At 35.9% G+C, this 14,503-nt stretch overlaps 1 protein-coding gene across 3 annotated transcripts in view; it reads right to left on the minus strand.

Moving 5' to 3' along the window:
- clip1b (CAP-GLY domain containing linker protein 1b) overlaps nt 1-14,503 on the minus strand; it is a 47,225-nt gene that overhangs the window by 20,335 nt on the left and 12,387 nt on the right. For all 3 annotated transcript variants that reach the window (XM_003455114.5, XM_019360704.2, XM_005459637.4), the window contains 5 exons: nt 13,331-13,492; nt 12,930-13,025; nt 7,876-7,933; nt 7,695-7,792; nt 4,228-4,302 (listed from right to left, as the gene is read on the minus strand). In XM_003455114.5, coding sequence (XP_003455162.2) covers nt 4,228-4,302; nt 7,695-7,792; nt 7,876-7,933; nt 12,930-13,025; nt 13,331-13,492 — 489 coding nt within the window. The remainder of the gene's footprint in view (nt 1-4,227; nt 4,303-7,694; nt 7,793-7,875; nt 7,934-12,929; nt 13,026-13,330; nt 13,493-14,503) is intronic.

The raw sequence follows: 14,503 nt of genomic DNA on the forward strand, positions 1-14,503 counted from the left end.
CAGGTGCTGCTAATCAAATGAACTAACTGATCATCGGGATGAGCGGGAGCTTTAGTAGTTTGCTGGACTGAAACATTTAGTCCATGTGTTAACACAATGGCAAGAAGGAAAGACATCACCCGTGATCTTGATCTTTCTAAGAATGGACATCCCAGAAAATGTATTCAAAGGTCAGACTGTAATATTCAGAGAAACTGCAACATCTCAGACTCTATAGGTCTCATAAAGTATGTTAAATGTTAAAACTGGTAACAAAAGGTTAGTATGTCTTTTTTTCCCGAAGTGTTCCCAGGAAAAAGGCTCTTCTCTCACACATGACAGCACAGATTAGGTTTTGAAAGTTGCAACTGAACAAACCCCAAGACCTCTGCAACACAGACAAGTCTAAAATGAAGATGCCCATGAAGTTGGCCATAATGCACAGTAACATACTCAGTGAAGACCAAACACAGCATATCAGCACAAACGCAAAAACAGGTAATGCTACTCTTTCAGAATATTTGGGACTCTTTCATAAGTAATCTAAAGTGATGAGACCTCTGTGTTGTGTTCCTGAGGATCTGTCTATAAAAAGCCTCTTGTGATTTTAATTTGGTGCTTTTAAATTTGTAAGGCAGCTGCACGAAAAATAACATGCTTAATTAGAGAACTGCACATTAAGATGATCTGCAGTCAGCCCCTTTTTTCTTTTTCCTTACTTTTCATCTCTGTATACATATTAGAATGCTCAGAGTAGGAATTAATTCAATGAAGATATTAATGAAAAAAAAACCTATAATAACTCTGGACACCACAACACAAAACACAAAAGAGACTGATCTCAAGTCAGCTGTTTATACTGAAGTAATGTTGCCAGAACTCATCACACACACACACACACACACACACACGGCAGCTCACTATGACATGTGCAGGGTTACATCACTACCTACAGCATCATGGGTGAGTGGAGAAGGGAGCCAGACGTAAGAGCATCTCTGCTGAATAATTGCTTGATCACATGAGTGTTTGTTGTAGTGCACAAACTCAGATTTCTCCCTCCTGCAGCTACCAAAAAATTTGGAATTAAAATATACACAGACCAATTTGATACATGCTACTATTCAGCAGTGCTGGCAAACAGAAAGAAAGCATCCAAAATGTAACGTTTATACTGAATTAAAACGTCATCGATGAAAGCTTAAATAATTTACACAAAGAGGAGTTGAACTGTGCAGGAGGTGCTTATTTTGAGTGCTCAAGTTATAATTATGTAACTTCAAAATGACTAACATTTATTACATAAATAACCAACAAGGTAAAATTCTATTTTAACCTTTAAAATGACTAACAAAAAATATTTAACGAAAACTGCATAAAATATTATGTACAACATATTAAAATAGAAAATATTACGTAGTTAAATCTATGTAGAAATTTTATTTGTATATTTATTAAATTATTAAGGATCCTTCATCCTCTCAGAGACAACTGACACCAAATGCACCTTAGCTAAAAATATGTATCTATTTCCAAAGCTCAACATGTCTTAATGGTAGAATAACACACTGAATTGTCAATTTAAACTTGCTGATGAATGATTAGCAGAAACATTGTAGTTTTATGTTTAAGTCTTAGTTTTGGCTTTTCAATTATTATAATGTGGATGGTATTTTTGCAAGACTTAAGAAGTCTAGAATAGGTATTATAATACAAACATAACACTTCAAGTAGTGCCGATATTTCAATCACAATAATTATCTGCAACAACCTGCTGTCTTCACATTTAAGCACACTGACAAAGACTAAAACCACGGAAATTTCATAAGCACACAATATGTCGATTATTTTTGTCTTTTTCAATTGCCAGTTTTTTATTTTTATTTTAGTTTAAGTCTAGTGTTTCATATCTAGTGTTGCTGTTTAGCTTAGCTTTAGTTAAATATAGCTAAGCGGAGAGCAAACATGCTACCTCTCCTGGACCATAAAACCCTCTTTAGAGAATCAGAGAGAAAGTGAGAGCAGACATCCCATAGAGAAAGAATGGGAGAGAGGACAGACACAAATGGAGATTAGGCAGGGGTCATAGATGACTTAAATCATGCCAAGCTGGTGTTATATTATATACTCAGTTTAAGTTGACTCAAGTATATAAACTTACCACTGGAGTAACAGGGGCTTAGAAACAAGCCATAACTTGCTTGTCATCAGTATGCACATACAACTTTGATTATATATGTAATCATGTTCTTATAATGTTAACTTAAGTGTCTCTTTTTCTGCTTACCCCAATATGATGGTATTTTAATTATCCATGAATTCATCAAGTAACAAATGGTATAGAAAGGAAGTTGTGTTCAAATTCATTCAGTATTTCTCTGTAAAACAGTGGGAGAGTACAGCTGCAGTGCTGATCAAAGTGTGTAGGAAAAATGCTGGGCCAATAAATTATATAGTTTATGTCAAACATAATGCATGTTTATGTTCATTTTTCATTTACTACTCTAATCTCCTATGTATTTCTTTTGTAGTGAGGAGATTCTCCATCTGGAGCCCACAGGCAAGCTGACAAATAGCGAAGATGAACGTACATTATTTGAGCAAGAGCCATGCAGTGAATGATCCTCTGCATGTGGAGTGCAAACAGAGGAGAGCCGAGTATAAGATAACAAAAATATAAAGTTACAGCTGAAAGTGCAAGTCGCAAACACGGGAAAGCAAAGAAGGATGAAATACAACAAGAGGGATGGACTGTAGTATTTCATGGGTGGCTGATTAAATACGATGACTGGCCCAATCACATGCGGTCGGTGTGGGAATGTTGATGTGAATATGTAACAAAAACCCTGTAGGCTACAGAAGCTGAACTGATGTGCATGTGCGAGTTCTTTCACGGGGTTGTGGCGACATGAAGTAGAACACAAGCATGTGACACTGAAACTGTACAATACCAACAGCAAAGGGTCAGAGATGGATTAAAGAGTGTTTGCTGCTCTAATGTATAATTCAATAATTAAAGGAATTCCTGTTTACAACTAACACATCCACTGTGTCATAGTTGATAGTTTTTGCTATTTTAATTTCATGCAACAAACAGCAGCCACAAAGAAGCAATGATTAGATACTGGTGTAGCTTTGACTTTTCGTTACTGGTTATAAATGCCATCAACCTGCCAGAGACTACAGATTAAAATTAATTAAATTCTTAGAGTCATGAAGAATTACTGGTATTTCATTTCAATTTGGACATATAATTAATTATTATGAAAACTAAAATAAAGTGTAAATAATTTTTTAAAAAGTGCAAACAATTTTAAAAAATTTAAATTTAGATCTCGTGAGCACGCTGTTTAACACAGTTTTACAGTTTTTTCTCATGTTTACATGAACTACTCCTATGTTGAATTACAAAGTTGGGGTTGGTGAGGCTTCTCCCACTTTTTAAGTGAGACGTACAATTCAAGGGGGCATTCCAGTTGATTTCAACTTAAAAGGTAGGATTTCTGACTTCCCACTTCAAATGGAACACAGCACAAGATAAAGTTAAGCAGCTCTGACCTGCCCTACAAAATACTAGTTTATGCTCTAGCAATTGCAGTTGCTGGAGCATAAAGGCTAATGTGAGATATTGTTTCAACAGCCAAACAGTGTTAGTCTTCATTCCAAAAGTCTATTAATAGAGGAATCCGTTAAATGTTGAAGATGAAACAAATTACTTTAAAATATGTTTGGCAATACTTTTACAAGCTATTTTGGGAAACGTTGTTGTCGCCTCGATCTTGTCACCATCAAGCCTATATGCAACATTTTTGAATTTTCATAAAAAATTTAAAAAATTAAAAAATAACATAAAGACAGCTATAGAAAATATTTTCAACTGACTGATTAGCTACAGCCAAGAACATCTGTTAGAGACAGACATCATGTCGGGTGACACAATCAACGGCTCAAAATAAGAAACTGCTTTGGTTTGAAACAGCTTGAACTTATTGGAACTTCTATGGTAATTCTGCCACCATTCTGTAAACTGATGAGTGCACACAAAGTAGCATAGCAAGTGCAGTAACTATCAGGGAGGCAGGGCTCAGCTAACAGCTAACACTGGTGAAAGAGAAGATAACAAGAACAAGGGATAGAATAGAACTTGTAAAACCATTGTGTTGACCTCAGTCACAGCAGTGTATATCCACAGTATCCACAGGTGATAAACATCATCCCACATATTTCCAGTGAAAGTCCTCTGCTCACCTGTGTCTCCAGTGTTCTATTGTCAAGGGTCAACTGCTCCAGCGAAAGGGCCAACCTCTCTGACTTTTCAGTGGCCTGGAATATATAATGCAGCCAGCATGAGATGTATGTTATAGTACAGAAAGAAATGCATATGTTTAACAACAAGCCTATTTTCCTTCTGGATGTATAAAAAAGTTAACATACAAATTTTTTCATTAATTACTAATGACTATTTACAATTACTTATTCACTAAGTGATACTTTGGGTTAAAAAAGCTACCAGGTAGAGTGCACCTCACACACTGTGGTAGATTTAGTCACTGTAGAGGTAATGCATACACCTTCCCTGAGTCTTGTTTCTGTTTTGGATAACTAAACAAACCACTTTAAAAAACTAAGGACAGAGTCAAACAGAATCATATTAGCACTCAAAAAACAGTATTCTATTAATAGAACAGAGAGATTAGAACTCATTAAGGATGTTGGCTAAAAAAGGAAAGTCAGCCTCAAGATTCTCATGCTGTTTCACCCTTACATTAATCTCCAATGAGTTTCTTGAAGCATGAACAGAAGTATGAAAGCTATGGCTTTAGGGAAAAAAGAAGTGCAAACTGTCCTGTCTACTTTCAGAAACAAAAGCAGTAGAAAAAAAGACTACATGCATTCAGTAGATATTCATTAGCAGGAAAAAACAGTCTAGTTTTTCAATTTTTCATTGCTGCATTTATACATTTTCTCCCACCATGTTTGATTTGTAAAAAAAACAAAACAAAAAAGGAGACTACTGGGAATGTAAAAGTGGTAAAGGAACTGACCAAAAGTCTTCTATAGGAATTGTTGTAGCACTGTTTCATAATCTGGAGTGGGTGCCACGTTGCGGAAGCCGCCATGTTGCCCCACCATCTTGAATATTGTTGCCTATATGGGCTTTGTCATTCCACCTAATCGCGTTTTATACAGTATATGTGGCTAGAGACCGGCCACATACGTAGTGTGCCTTAATTTAAGGATAACAGATAGCTCTTTAAAGCTAACAGATAGCTCTTTAAAGCTACCTGTTATATTTGACCATTTAACATGTGTACAAGTACATTTTTAATGTCTTTTTCAATATGCCTTTCTTCTTAACTTCATCTCCCACGTCCACCATTGCATTGTCTTCTCATGTTACCTCACCCTTTTCCTCTTTACCTCAGTCTTTATCTCCTGAACTGTAGTCAGTGTTGTAACATACACAAACAATAATGTCAGATTTATTATCAGCAGATTAAACATTCAACACTTCCGTCTCAAGACAGCTGACAACAAGCTGGCTAAACAAACAACAGCTGCTTATAAGCTAATATTAGCCTTGAGTGTCTTGAAAGCTACACTTTGGTTTGATTACATTCTCACATTGTAAGACAGTTTATTCACTGAGTGTCCAAGTCCAGCAATGTTAGATTCACTTCAAAGAAAGTTTCACAAACGCTGGCTAACAGTGGCAAAAGCTGTAATTCCTCTCAAAATTTCTGGAAATAATACTGTCAGTGGTCAATGGTCAATGGTAACTTTATTGTCCCCAATGGGAAATTGATTTGCAGGATGTCCATACAGAGAGACAAAAACAAACAAACACACCACACACACACACACAAACTTTTCATGGCAATAAAATTATAAGAAATTACTAGATGTAAAATTTCACTCATTAATTCAATTAAAATGCCCAAATTACCAAGATAATATGTCAGTCACAATAAATTGCTAAATGAACCGTTTTACTTATCAGTAATTTGTATCGAATTAGGGTCAATATCTCGCCAGCTTTTCTTTCTAGAGAATTACTATGAAATTACTCTAAATATTTATTTTTTTGTATGGTGTTAGGACAAATGTTTGGATTGTGGGTATGGGCTTTTACAGTCAAATGAACAGATGGTTTAAAAATACAATATGCAATCTAAATCCTGACAATGTATATACAATGGGTACTGTATGGAAGAGGAATAGGGCCAAAGAAAAAAAGGAAAAAGCGGCCCAGTGGCTCTAATCCTCTTGCGTAGTAGTGAGACGATACACAAAAAAGAAATAGAAAATGAAGACAAAAGAAAAGAAAAATTGTGAAACACAGTGCCATTTGTGGTGTGACACAAAACACAAAAAAACAAAAGTACAATGCTTTATTTAAACGCTGGTATACTGTAAATGTAACACAGTAAAAAAAACAAAAAACAAAAATAAAATATTAATGAAAATTAAACGTGAGTAACGTCAAACTGAACATCTTGAATAAGTGTATTTCTTACACTTACATTGCACTAGGACAGGGGTCGGCGAGCCGCATGCGGCTCTTTAGTCCTTATAGTGCGGCTCCGCGTGGTTTGGGAAAATAAATTAGAAGTATTTCGCTGAAGTGTATTTTATTTATGTTAGTTCTTTTAAACTTGTAGTTCTAAATTGGAAGATTATTGTGATATTGAAATATAAATATAAAATTATATTCTATTATTTTTTCCTCGCTCAATATAAGCGTCACACTCGCGGAAGTCGGTATTCCCGCCGAAACACCGTGCATTTATCGAGACTTTCAACCCCAGGTAGGCCAATTATGGATCTTCGGATCCACATTATGTCAGCAGCTCCACCGTGAACTATGTTAAAGACAAACACTGCTCACGCCTCACAGACGACAGATGACAGCTTACAGTTCTGCGTAAACTGACTTCGCACAGCACCGATTAGCAGACGCTGTGAGCAGAGGTTCAGGATCAGAAGTCCCATTGTAAACACATCACGGCAGACCCGACGATGTTTGCATGAACGCGCTTTTCAGCATCTCTTTATTGACCACTTTTCACACACGGTTGCTGTACGCATACAGCCGGCTGTAGCTTCGCAGCTCACAGCCCGACACACACCAACAACAACAACAGCAGAGAGAGCACAGACTTTAAGGCGGCGAGGCGTGATTGCGGGTGCCGCTCAGGTGCGTCCGCCTCCCCTGCAGCGGCGCTGCAGACCACGCCCCCGCCGCATGCATTAACCAGGTAAAATACATATTTAGGCAGAATTTTGCAAATATCTATTTTTCATTTTTCAGCAGCATAGAGCTTTTTTACCAATTATTTTTTAAAAGTCAGGTCAAGGCTCCAAAAGCCCAAAGGAGATATAAGGGAGGCGGCTCACAACAGTTTTTGTTTGCTACATGGATCATTTTAGTTCAACTTGTTGCTTTTGTTATATTTCTTTAAGAGTTCAAAATGTGTTGATTACATATATAAAATGTAATTTTCTCTGTAGCACTTCAAGGATTTCATAAGCAGCACACCTTAGTTGTTCACACAAAGGTAGAAAACAATATATACAGTGTTATCTTCATTTTAGATGTCAAAAAGTATTTGCGGCTCCCAGTGTTTTCTTTTGCGTGGAAACCGGGTCCAAGTGGCTCTTTGGGTGTAAAAGGTTGCAGACCCCTGCACTAGGAGCTGCATGTGCACACTTACCTGTGTCAGCTGGGCTCTTAGCTCTTTCTCCCTGGACTGATTCTCCTCTTTCAGTGTCTGGTAGTCTTTCGTCGAACACTCCACAATCTGCTCCAATCCTAACAGAAAAGAGATAGCAGCTTTAACAAATCACACACTGAAATGAGAATAAAGGTAGCAGATATACAGCAGATATGTTTACCTTGCATCGTCTTTGCTGCCTTCCTGTTCTCCTCCTCAGCTGTCTCAAGCTTTTCTCTCTGAAATGGAGAGGCATCAGCTTGACCACGAGCTAATCACTCAAACAGCAGCATTCTTGAACCTTGAGCTAACCAGGGAATAATGACTGGCTCCAGAAAGCATGCAAGGTTTTTGGATGAAATTCTGCTCTCAACGATCCTCACAAACAAAAACACAGAGTGATTAAATAAGACAAAGCTACAGCTCCACGAACCACCCGCACGAACATGCACTTCATTTGGAAGATGTGCTGAAGAGTTTAAGCACAACTCATGTTCTTGCTTTTCTGTCAGTGATAATAACAATATGACTGACTCTGTAACATTATTGTGACAATTGAGACCAAAAAATTACTATAATTTTAACTTTTATTTTTGTGATTGATTCATGTTTCTTGATTTTTGGCACAATTGCCAAAATATTCACTTGCATATTTACTTAGACTTAATTCTCAAAGTAAATAGCCCTGTACATCAATACAGCAACAGTTACTGAGGATTTCTTTCTTTTATTATACAGCACAATTATTTCCATGTGTTCTTCATGCTTGCGCCATATGGAACATATTAATTTTTTTGTCTTTGAATCTTTAGAGATGTTTCCCAATAGGTCTGGCATTTTCATTTATTATATATGCACACTTGTTAGCGATGACAATATAATATTCACTTACTAAACAGTCGCAATCTATTCATCCTGTGTACCAGCTAGATGATCACCTTTTAAATGTCTACACCAAACTTCCTCCAGCTATTTTGATGAGACAGGCCTTATGTCAAAGTAGTAATTGCCATTCAAAGTTAAAAGATCAAATTTAGGAGTTAAATGTGCTCTATATCCTGACACCACCGTTTTCTATTTAAATGCCGTTGAATTGAATGGGGTTAACAGGATGAGGGAGCTGTATCATTTGTTTTAGCCAAACATCTGTGGTCTTTTTATGGATGCCTCATCACTCAGGCCACTCACGCACACACTCAGACCTTTTGCACTGCTTCCAAGCACTTTCTTCTCCAATGTCTGCCTCTCTATTGTCTTGTATACATTCCTCTTGTATAGTGTATATATTTTATTGTATATATTTCTCCTGTCTGTTATTTATTCCTGCTGTCTTACTCTTTATATTTTACTCCTGTACAGTTGGTGTGGAGCACCCATAATTTCATTGTACATGTACAATGACAATAAAGGGCTATTCTATTCTATTTTTTTCTATTGTCAGTAAGCAAACTGAATAAGCTGTCAGTAAGTAGTGTTTGTTGAGTTCATACAGTAAACCAAAGGTAGCTGAAGAAGTAGTTTTTTAATAATGAACAACTAAAAGCAGTTCATTTGTCAGAAGATTTAATAAACAGTCCATTTAAAAAAATCAATAAAATTAATAAAATTATTTTATGGGCCAGGCTTTGAAGGGTTAAAATAATCACAATAATTGCATTAAGAAAAAAATAATATACAATCAAGATTTTAAAATTAATTTTAATCCTGATCCTAATATATAAGTGTTAAGTGTAATTACTGTAGTCAGTAGTTCAAAATAAAAATAAATACCTAAATAGATTTCTAAAATCAGAATGTATATATATATATAGATATATATATCTATATATATATATATATAAAATAGGAAACAGAGCAGTTATAACTGTTATTTTTCCCAATTAGTTTTTAATTTGTAGTTCATTTTGACCTTTTTTTGTACAGATTTTTTTTAAAATAATGCTTACACATTATAAAAAATACTGGCACATATGAAGTTAAAAATTCTGTATAAATGTATAAAAATAACATACTTGTCATCATCAGTACTATCAGTTTGTCTCAAAGGCCAAATAACTAACCATTTCTCCCACTTTTTTTCTCCCAGTTCTTTTTGGAGCGGTATAGAAGTAATTTCTTCCATCTTATGTATATGTTTGAAAATATTAACAGACAGTGTGGCAGTAGGACAATTTCTCTGAAGCCAGTGTTTTGTAATGGCTTGTTTGCATGCTGCTTCCAGAAGCTATTTTTGTCAGCACTGTTTAGTCCATTAGGGTTATAACCAAGATCTAAGATCTAACCAAGTTCTACAAACATTAAAGCCCAAGACTTTAGAAATAATGGTTGTTACTTCCTTCTAGAGCTGGGCGATATAAGATTTTTTCATATCACGATATGTTTTTTTCATTTCAGGCGATAACGATATATATCACGATATAAGCCAAATAACTATATTTGAAATAATCAGCAGCTTGTTTTGATTTAAATATTTATTTCCCATAATAAGTTCAACAGGGTAGATGTACTTAAGGAACATGAGACTTCAGTTTCAGATAAATAAAGGCAAATATTGCAAACTACACAAAGGGCAGCTGCTAAAGCGTTTAAGTTTCAAAATAGAACAAACAAAACAGACCACTAAATTGTCAATTCCACTTAGAAACAGAATATTAATTCTAAAAAAATAAATCTTAGTTTGTTTTACACTTTGTTTAAACAGTTTTAACAGTTGCTTTAGTCTGACAAAAGCCGAATGACGAATTAGCGCTTTCAGTCAGAGATTGAGCATGCACCGCTTTATTGTATTTCCAGACTTGCTTTCGGCACAATTTACAGTGTCAGACTTGAAATGGCTGAAATACCTTCACACCACTTCTATGGCCTTTCCGTTCGACAATCTCTCCAGCATTGGAACCATCATCTGTTTTCTCTTCGATAACCTTCGCTCACGCTCTCGGTTGATTTTTCTCTAGTCGGCGCACTCATTTCCTCCATTACCCGGGCGGCACGGCGGCTGGCTGCTTCCCAAACAAATACACACGTGCGGCTTGGCACTTGTGCTGTACATAACAAGTCACGTGACGTGACGCTGCGGCTGTGATTGGTTCGGCTCTGCGCTACTTAATTTGGATTGGCTGTTCTTTTTTTTTTTTAAAGAGGACAAGAGAGATGAGGCCTATTGCAATAGTTTAATTTTTCTATCGAGAAAAAGTTATTTCGCAATACATATCGTTATCGTTCTATCGCCCAGCTCTACTTCCTTCCAAAAAGGTAGGATAAAGGTGCCAGTCAAAATTTATGGGCATGATCAACATTCCTTCCAGCAAGCCTAGATGGGTGACAGTTTACTTCAACCTTTGTTTAGGAGTGACAAAAAATCAAATCAATTTTTCCAACAGTAGTGTCTCCAAGTCCAAGAATTGGTGGAGGACAATTGTGTCTCCCAGGCAGTTTGCACATATCTTCAGATATTTTAATGCCCAGTTCTTTCTCCCATAATTATTTCACATAGTTTGCAGTGTCCTTGTACAATGCGCTTAGATTTGTCAAGCCGATATGTCTGGCACAAGTTTCTAAAATGAATGAGCTTGCACTTTTTAACAAGCTTACACACAGGGGCAATGGAATAATATGCACACTGCCCAAATCTAGGATCTTGCATCACTGATTCAAACTCAGGATCATTTGCTGCTCGTCCAAGCAAACTTCATATTGAAGCTGGAAATGTTTAATAACATCCCACCATATGATTAGAGAAAAGTTGACCCACTGGCTATATGTCTTGACCAATTTCTTCAAATATTATCTTATTGATACAAGTGTAATTAATGTCATATGCTTTTTACAGGTCGTTACAGGTCACAGGTCATTTTTACAGGTTAGTTAAAGATCTTTAATGTAGGATGAGTATCGACTGAAAATGCATTTAGCATTCATTTCCTGTGTGTGGGTAAAATTGAATGTCAAGACCTGGATTTATATATATTAAAGACATACCTTGAATACATCCCATATATTTCCTGCCTTTCATCAGGAGAGGCAGGCCTGAGCCTGGGTCCATTATCCCAACCTGTACATCATCCATGCACAAGCTTGATTTGTACTCCTCACCTACTATAGAAATATGGGCTAGCTGAGCAAGCAGTCTCATTGTAATGTTATGGAGTTAGACAGACTGCCATTAACCTTTGTCCATGCTGTAAGTGAAGAATACACAGAATGGATGCAAATGTTTCACTAAAACTAAATATGTTCATTACAAGATTAAGAAAATCCCAGCCAATCCAATCAAAAGCACCCAAACTGAGTAGAATAGCTTTTTCCTTTTTTAAATTTGTTCAATAATGTGTAACACTTTCCTTATATTGTCTTGAGTTTGCATCTGTTTTTTATTAATCTTGTTTAATCCTCACCAATTTTTAATTTTCATTTTTACCAAGTGAGGGAGGGTCTAAAGATTTTTTTAAATCAATAATTGTACTGAGAAAACAAGAATTTATAAGATTATTCAAATTATTTTTGTATTCAATCCAGACTACAAGTAGTGTTATGCGTGACTGTCTCTCTTATAGATGGTTTTGTTTCCTCAATCTCCAAGCCTGCAGTTTTGTTGTTTGGTGGCTGATCTCATAATTTCTTTACTTCATAAATCCTATGTCTTTCTCCACCTACTCACTCATTTTGTGTACTTCTTGTTTATTGTTTCTGACTTGTAATGCCTTATGACAGCTATTTTATTGGCAATAATGCTCTCTGATTTTTTTCATTTTTGTTTAAATTTTATGGTTTTTACTTTTTATTTTGAATTCAGTTTAGTGTTTAAAATTATTTCCTTTTATTTTAGTTTTATTCATTTTAAGTTTCTTAAATTATTATAATATGTGAGGTATGTGTCAGAATAGAAGAATATAAGCGCTCATAAACGCAACACTCTGCTTTTATGTCAGGCAACCGGTACATTTTAAATAATTTTCTATTATTGTTTTTAGGCCTTTTATATTTATATACTTGCTTGAAAAGTTCACAATAAGTTAGATATTAATAATTGAGACCAATGTAAAAAATCATGTAAATGTGAGTTATCATAACAAAGAGCTATGTTCGTCTACGTTCTCTTAGATGTATCACTTTAAAAGCCATTATTATTGACAGACAGGTAAAGTACACAAGTTCAAAGATGGGCTACAGTACATCGTCATTTCTCTGAACATGTGTATTGTATTTATTTATGTCCAGAGTCTCTTTCCTTCTTACCAGACTGGTTAGCTGTTCTTCCAAAGACGTCTTATCCTGCTGTACAGACTGAAGCTCTTTCTGTTTGCTCTCCAGGTCAACACTCAGCTCACTGATCTGTTCGGAGCACACAGTATAGACCATAAAACATACACATGTATATCTGAATAGAGCCATAAATTATGCATCATCACAGTAACTTCAACAGACCACACACAGAGTATCACATTTTACTAGATGGTGGGTTGAATGAAGAGTGTTATACCAGTTCTTCTGATTTTACCATCATGTGATCATTTCAATAATAATGATAAATGATGACTAACACATTCAACAAGCAATTATGTTTCTTATAAAGCTGTGGCACAGGAATCGCTGAACAAAACACCATAGTCAAGAATTCTCTGGTGCTTTCTACAAACCTTCTTCTCCTGAGACTGAACCTGTGCCTTGAGGCTGCTGATTTGTTGCTGTGACAGAGACACAGCATCCTCCTTCTGCTGGGACGCCCGGAGCCTGAGCTGGAGATCTGCCACCTCCCTCTCTAGCTCCATTATCCTGGAGCGCTCAGACACTGTGGCCACCTACAGCAGAAAGCAGAGTCATGAGGAGGTTATGGGGCAAAGAGGAGACATGGGGCCTGAGAGAGGAGATTAGTAGTGCCTGCTCATATGTAATCATTTGCTTGTTTTGTCCAAAATGCAAAGACATTTACTTTACAGTCACATACGTAAGGGAAACACATTAATTCAGAAGCTGGAAACAGACAAAGTGCCAGTTTGAGGTTTTTGCTTGAAAATTACTGTCAGTAAAAGATTAACTTATTCATTATCAAAATCACTGCAGATTATTTTGCTGTCAATCAAACATCTACAAATTAAAACATTCACAATAAAATTATCAATTTTATAACCTCATTTCCCTCTTTCATCCTTAATTAGGGAGCCTACAGTTATCTACTTCTGTCAGAAATCAATTAGACAGAATCTGTGAGATATGTCACCATGACATGACATGAACCTTAAAACAAGCAGCTAGCTTAGCTTAGCATAAAGACTGAAAAAAGTGATGGAGCAGCCACAGTCAAACAGCTAAAAGCTGTTGACTGTGGTTGTGGTTTCTGCATAGAAACCATCATAAACACAATAACTGGACTTATGGATATCTTGTTAAATACAGTGTCGAAATGTATGAAATATTCATATTCAAGATATGGAGCTTTAAAGGGAACCACTGAATTTTCTTCCTGTTATAGACACTAAGAACGGTTACTCCAACTACAGCTGTTGCAATTTACCCCTGTAAATGTTTTTTCTTTTGGCAAATGTATTTATTTTCAAGAGTGAATAAATGTTAAGTATATTATGGACATTATCTTGGGGGTAATGGAAAATATAGTCATGTGGCCTTAAGATGTAAAGGTTTACTGAATATCAGTTTATTTGTACTTTTAAAATAATGTATTTTTAAATGTGACATATAATTGAGTAAAACATATCACAATGTTTCTCCCTTACATTAATGTGTTAGACATAAGCCCTATAATGAATGACATTTACTGTTATGAACACTATAGCCTGTAACAATCTGCACTT

Source organism: Oreochromis niloticus, linkage group LG7 (genome assembly GCF_001858045.2).
Source record: "Oreochromis niloticus isolate F11D_XX linkage group LG7, O_niloticus_UMD_NMBU, whole genome shotgun sequence".
NCBI classification, from domain to species: domain Eukaryota; kingdom Metazoa; phylum Chordata; class Actinopteri; order Cichliformes; family Cichlidae; genus Oreochromis; species Oreochromis niloticus.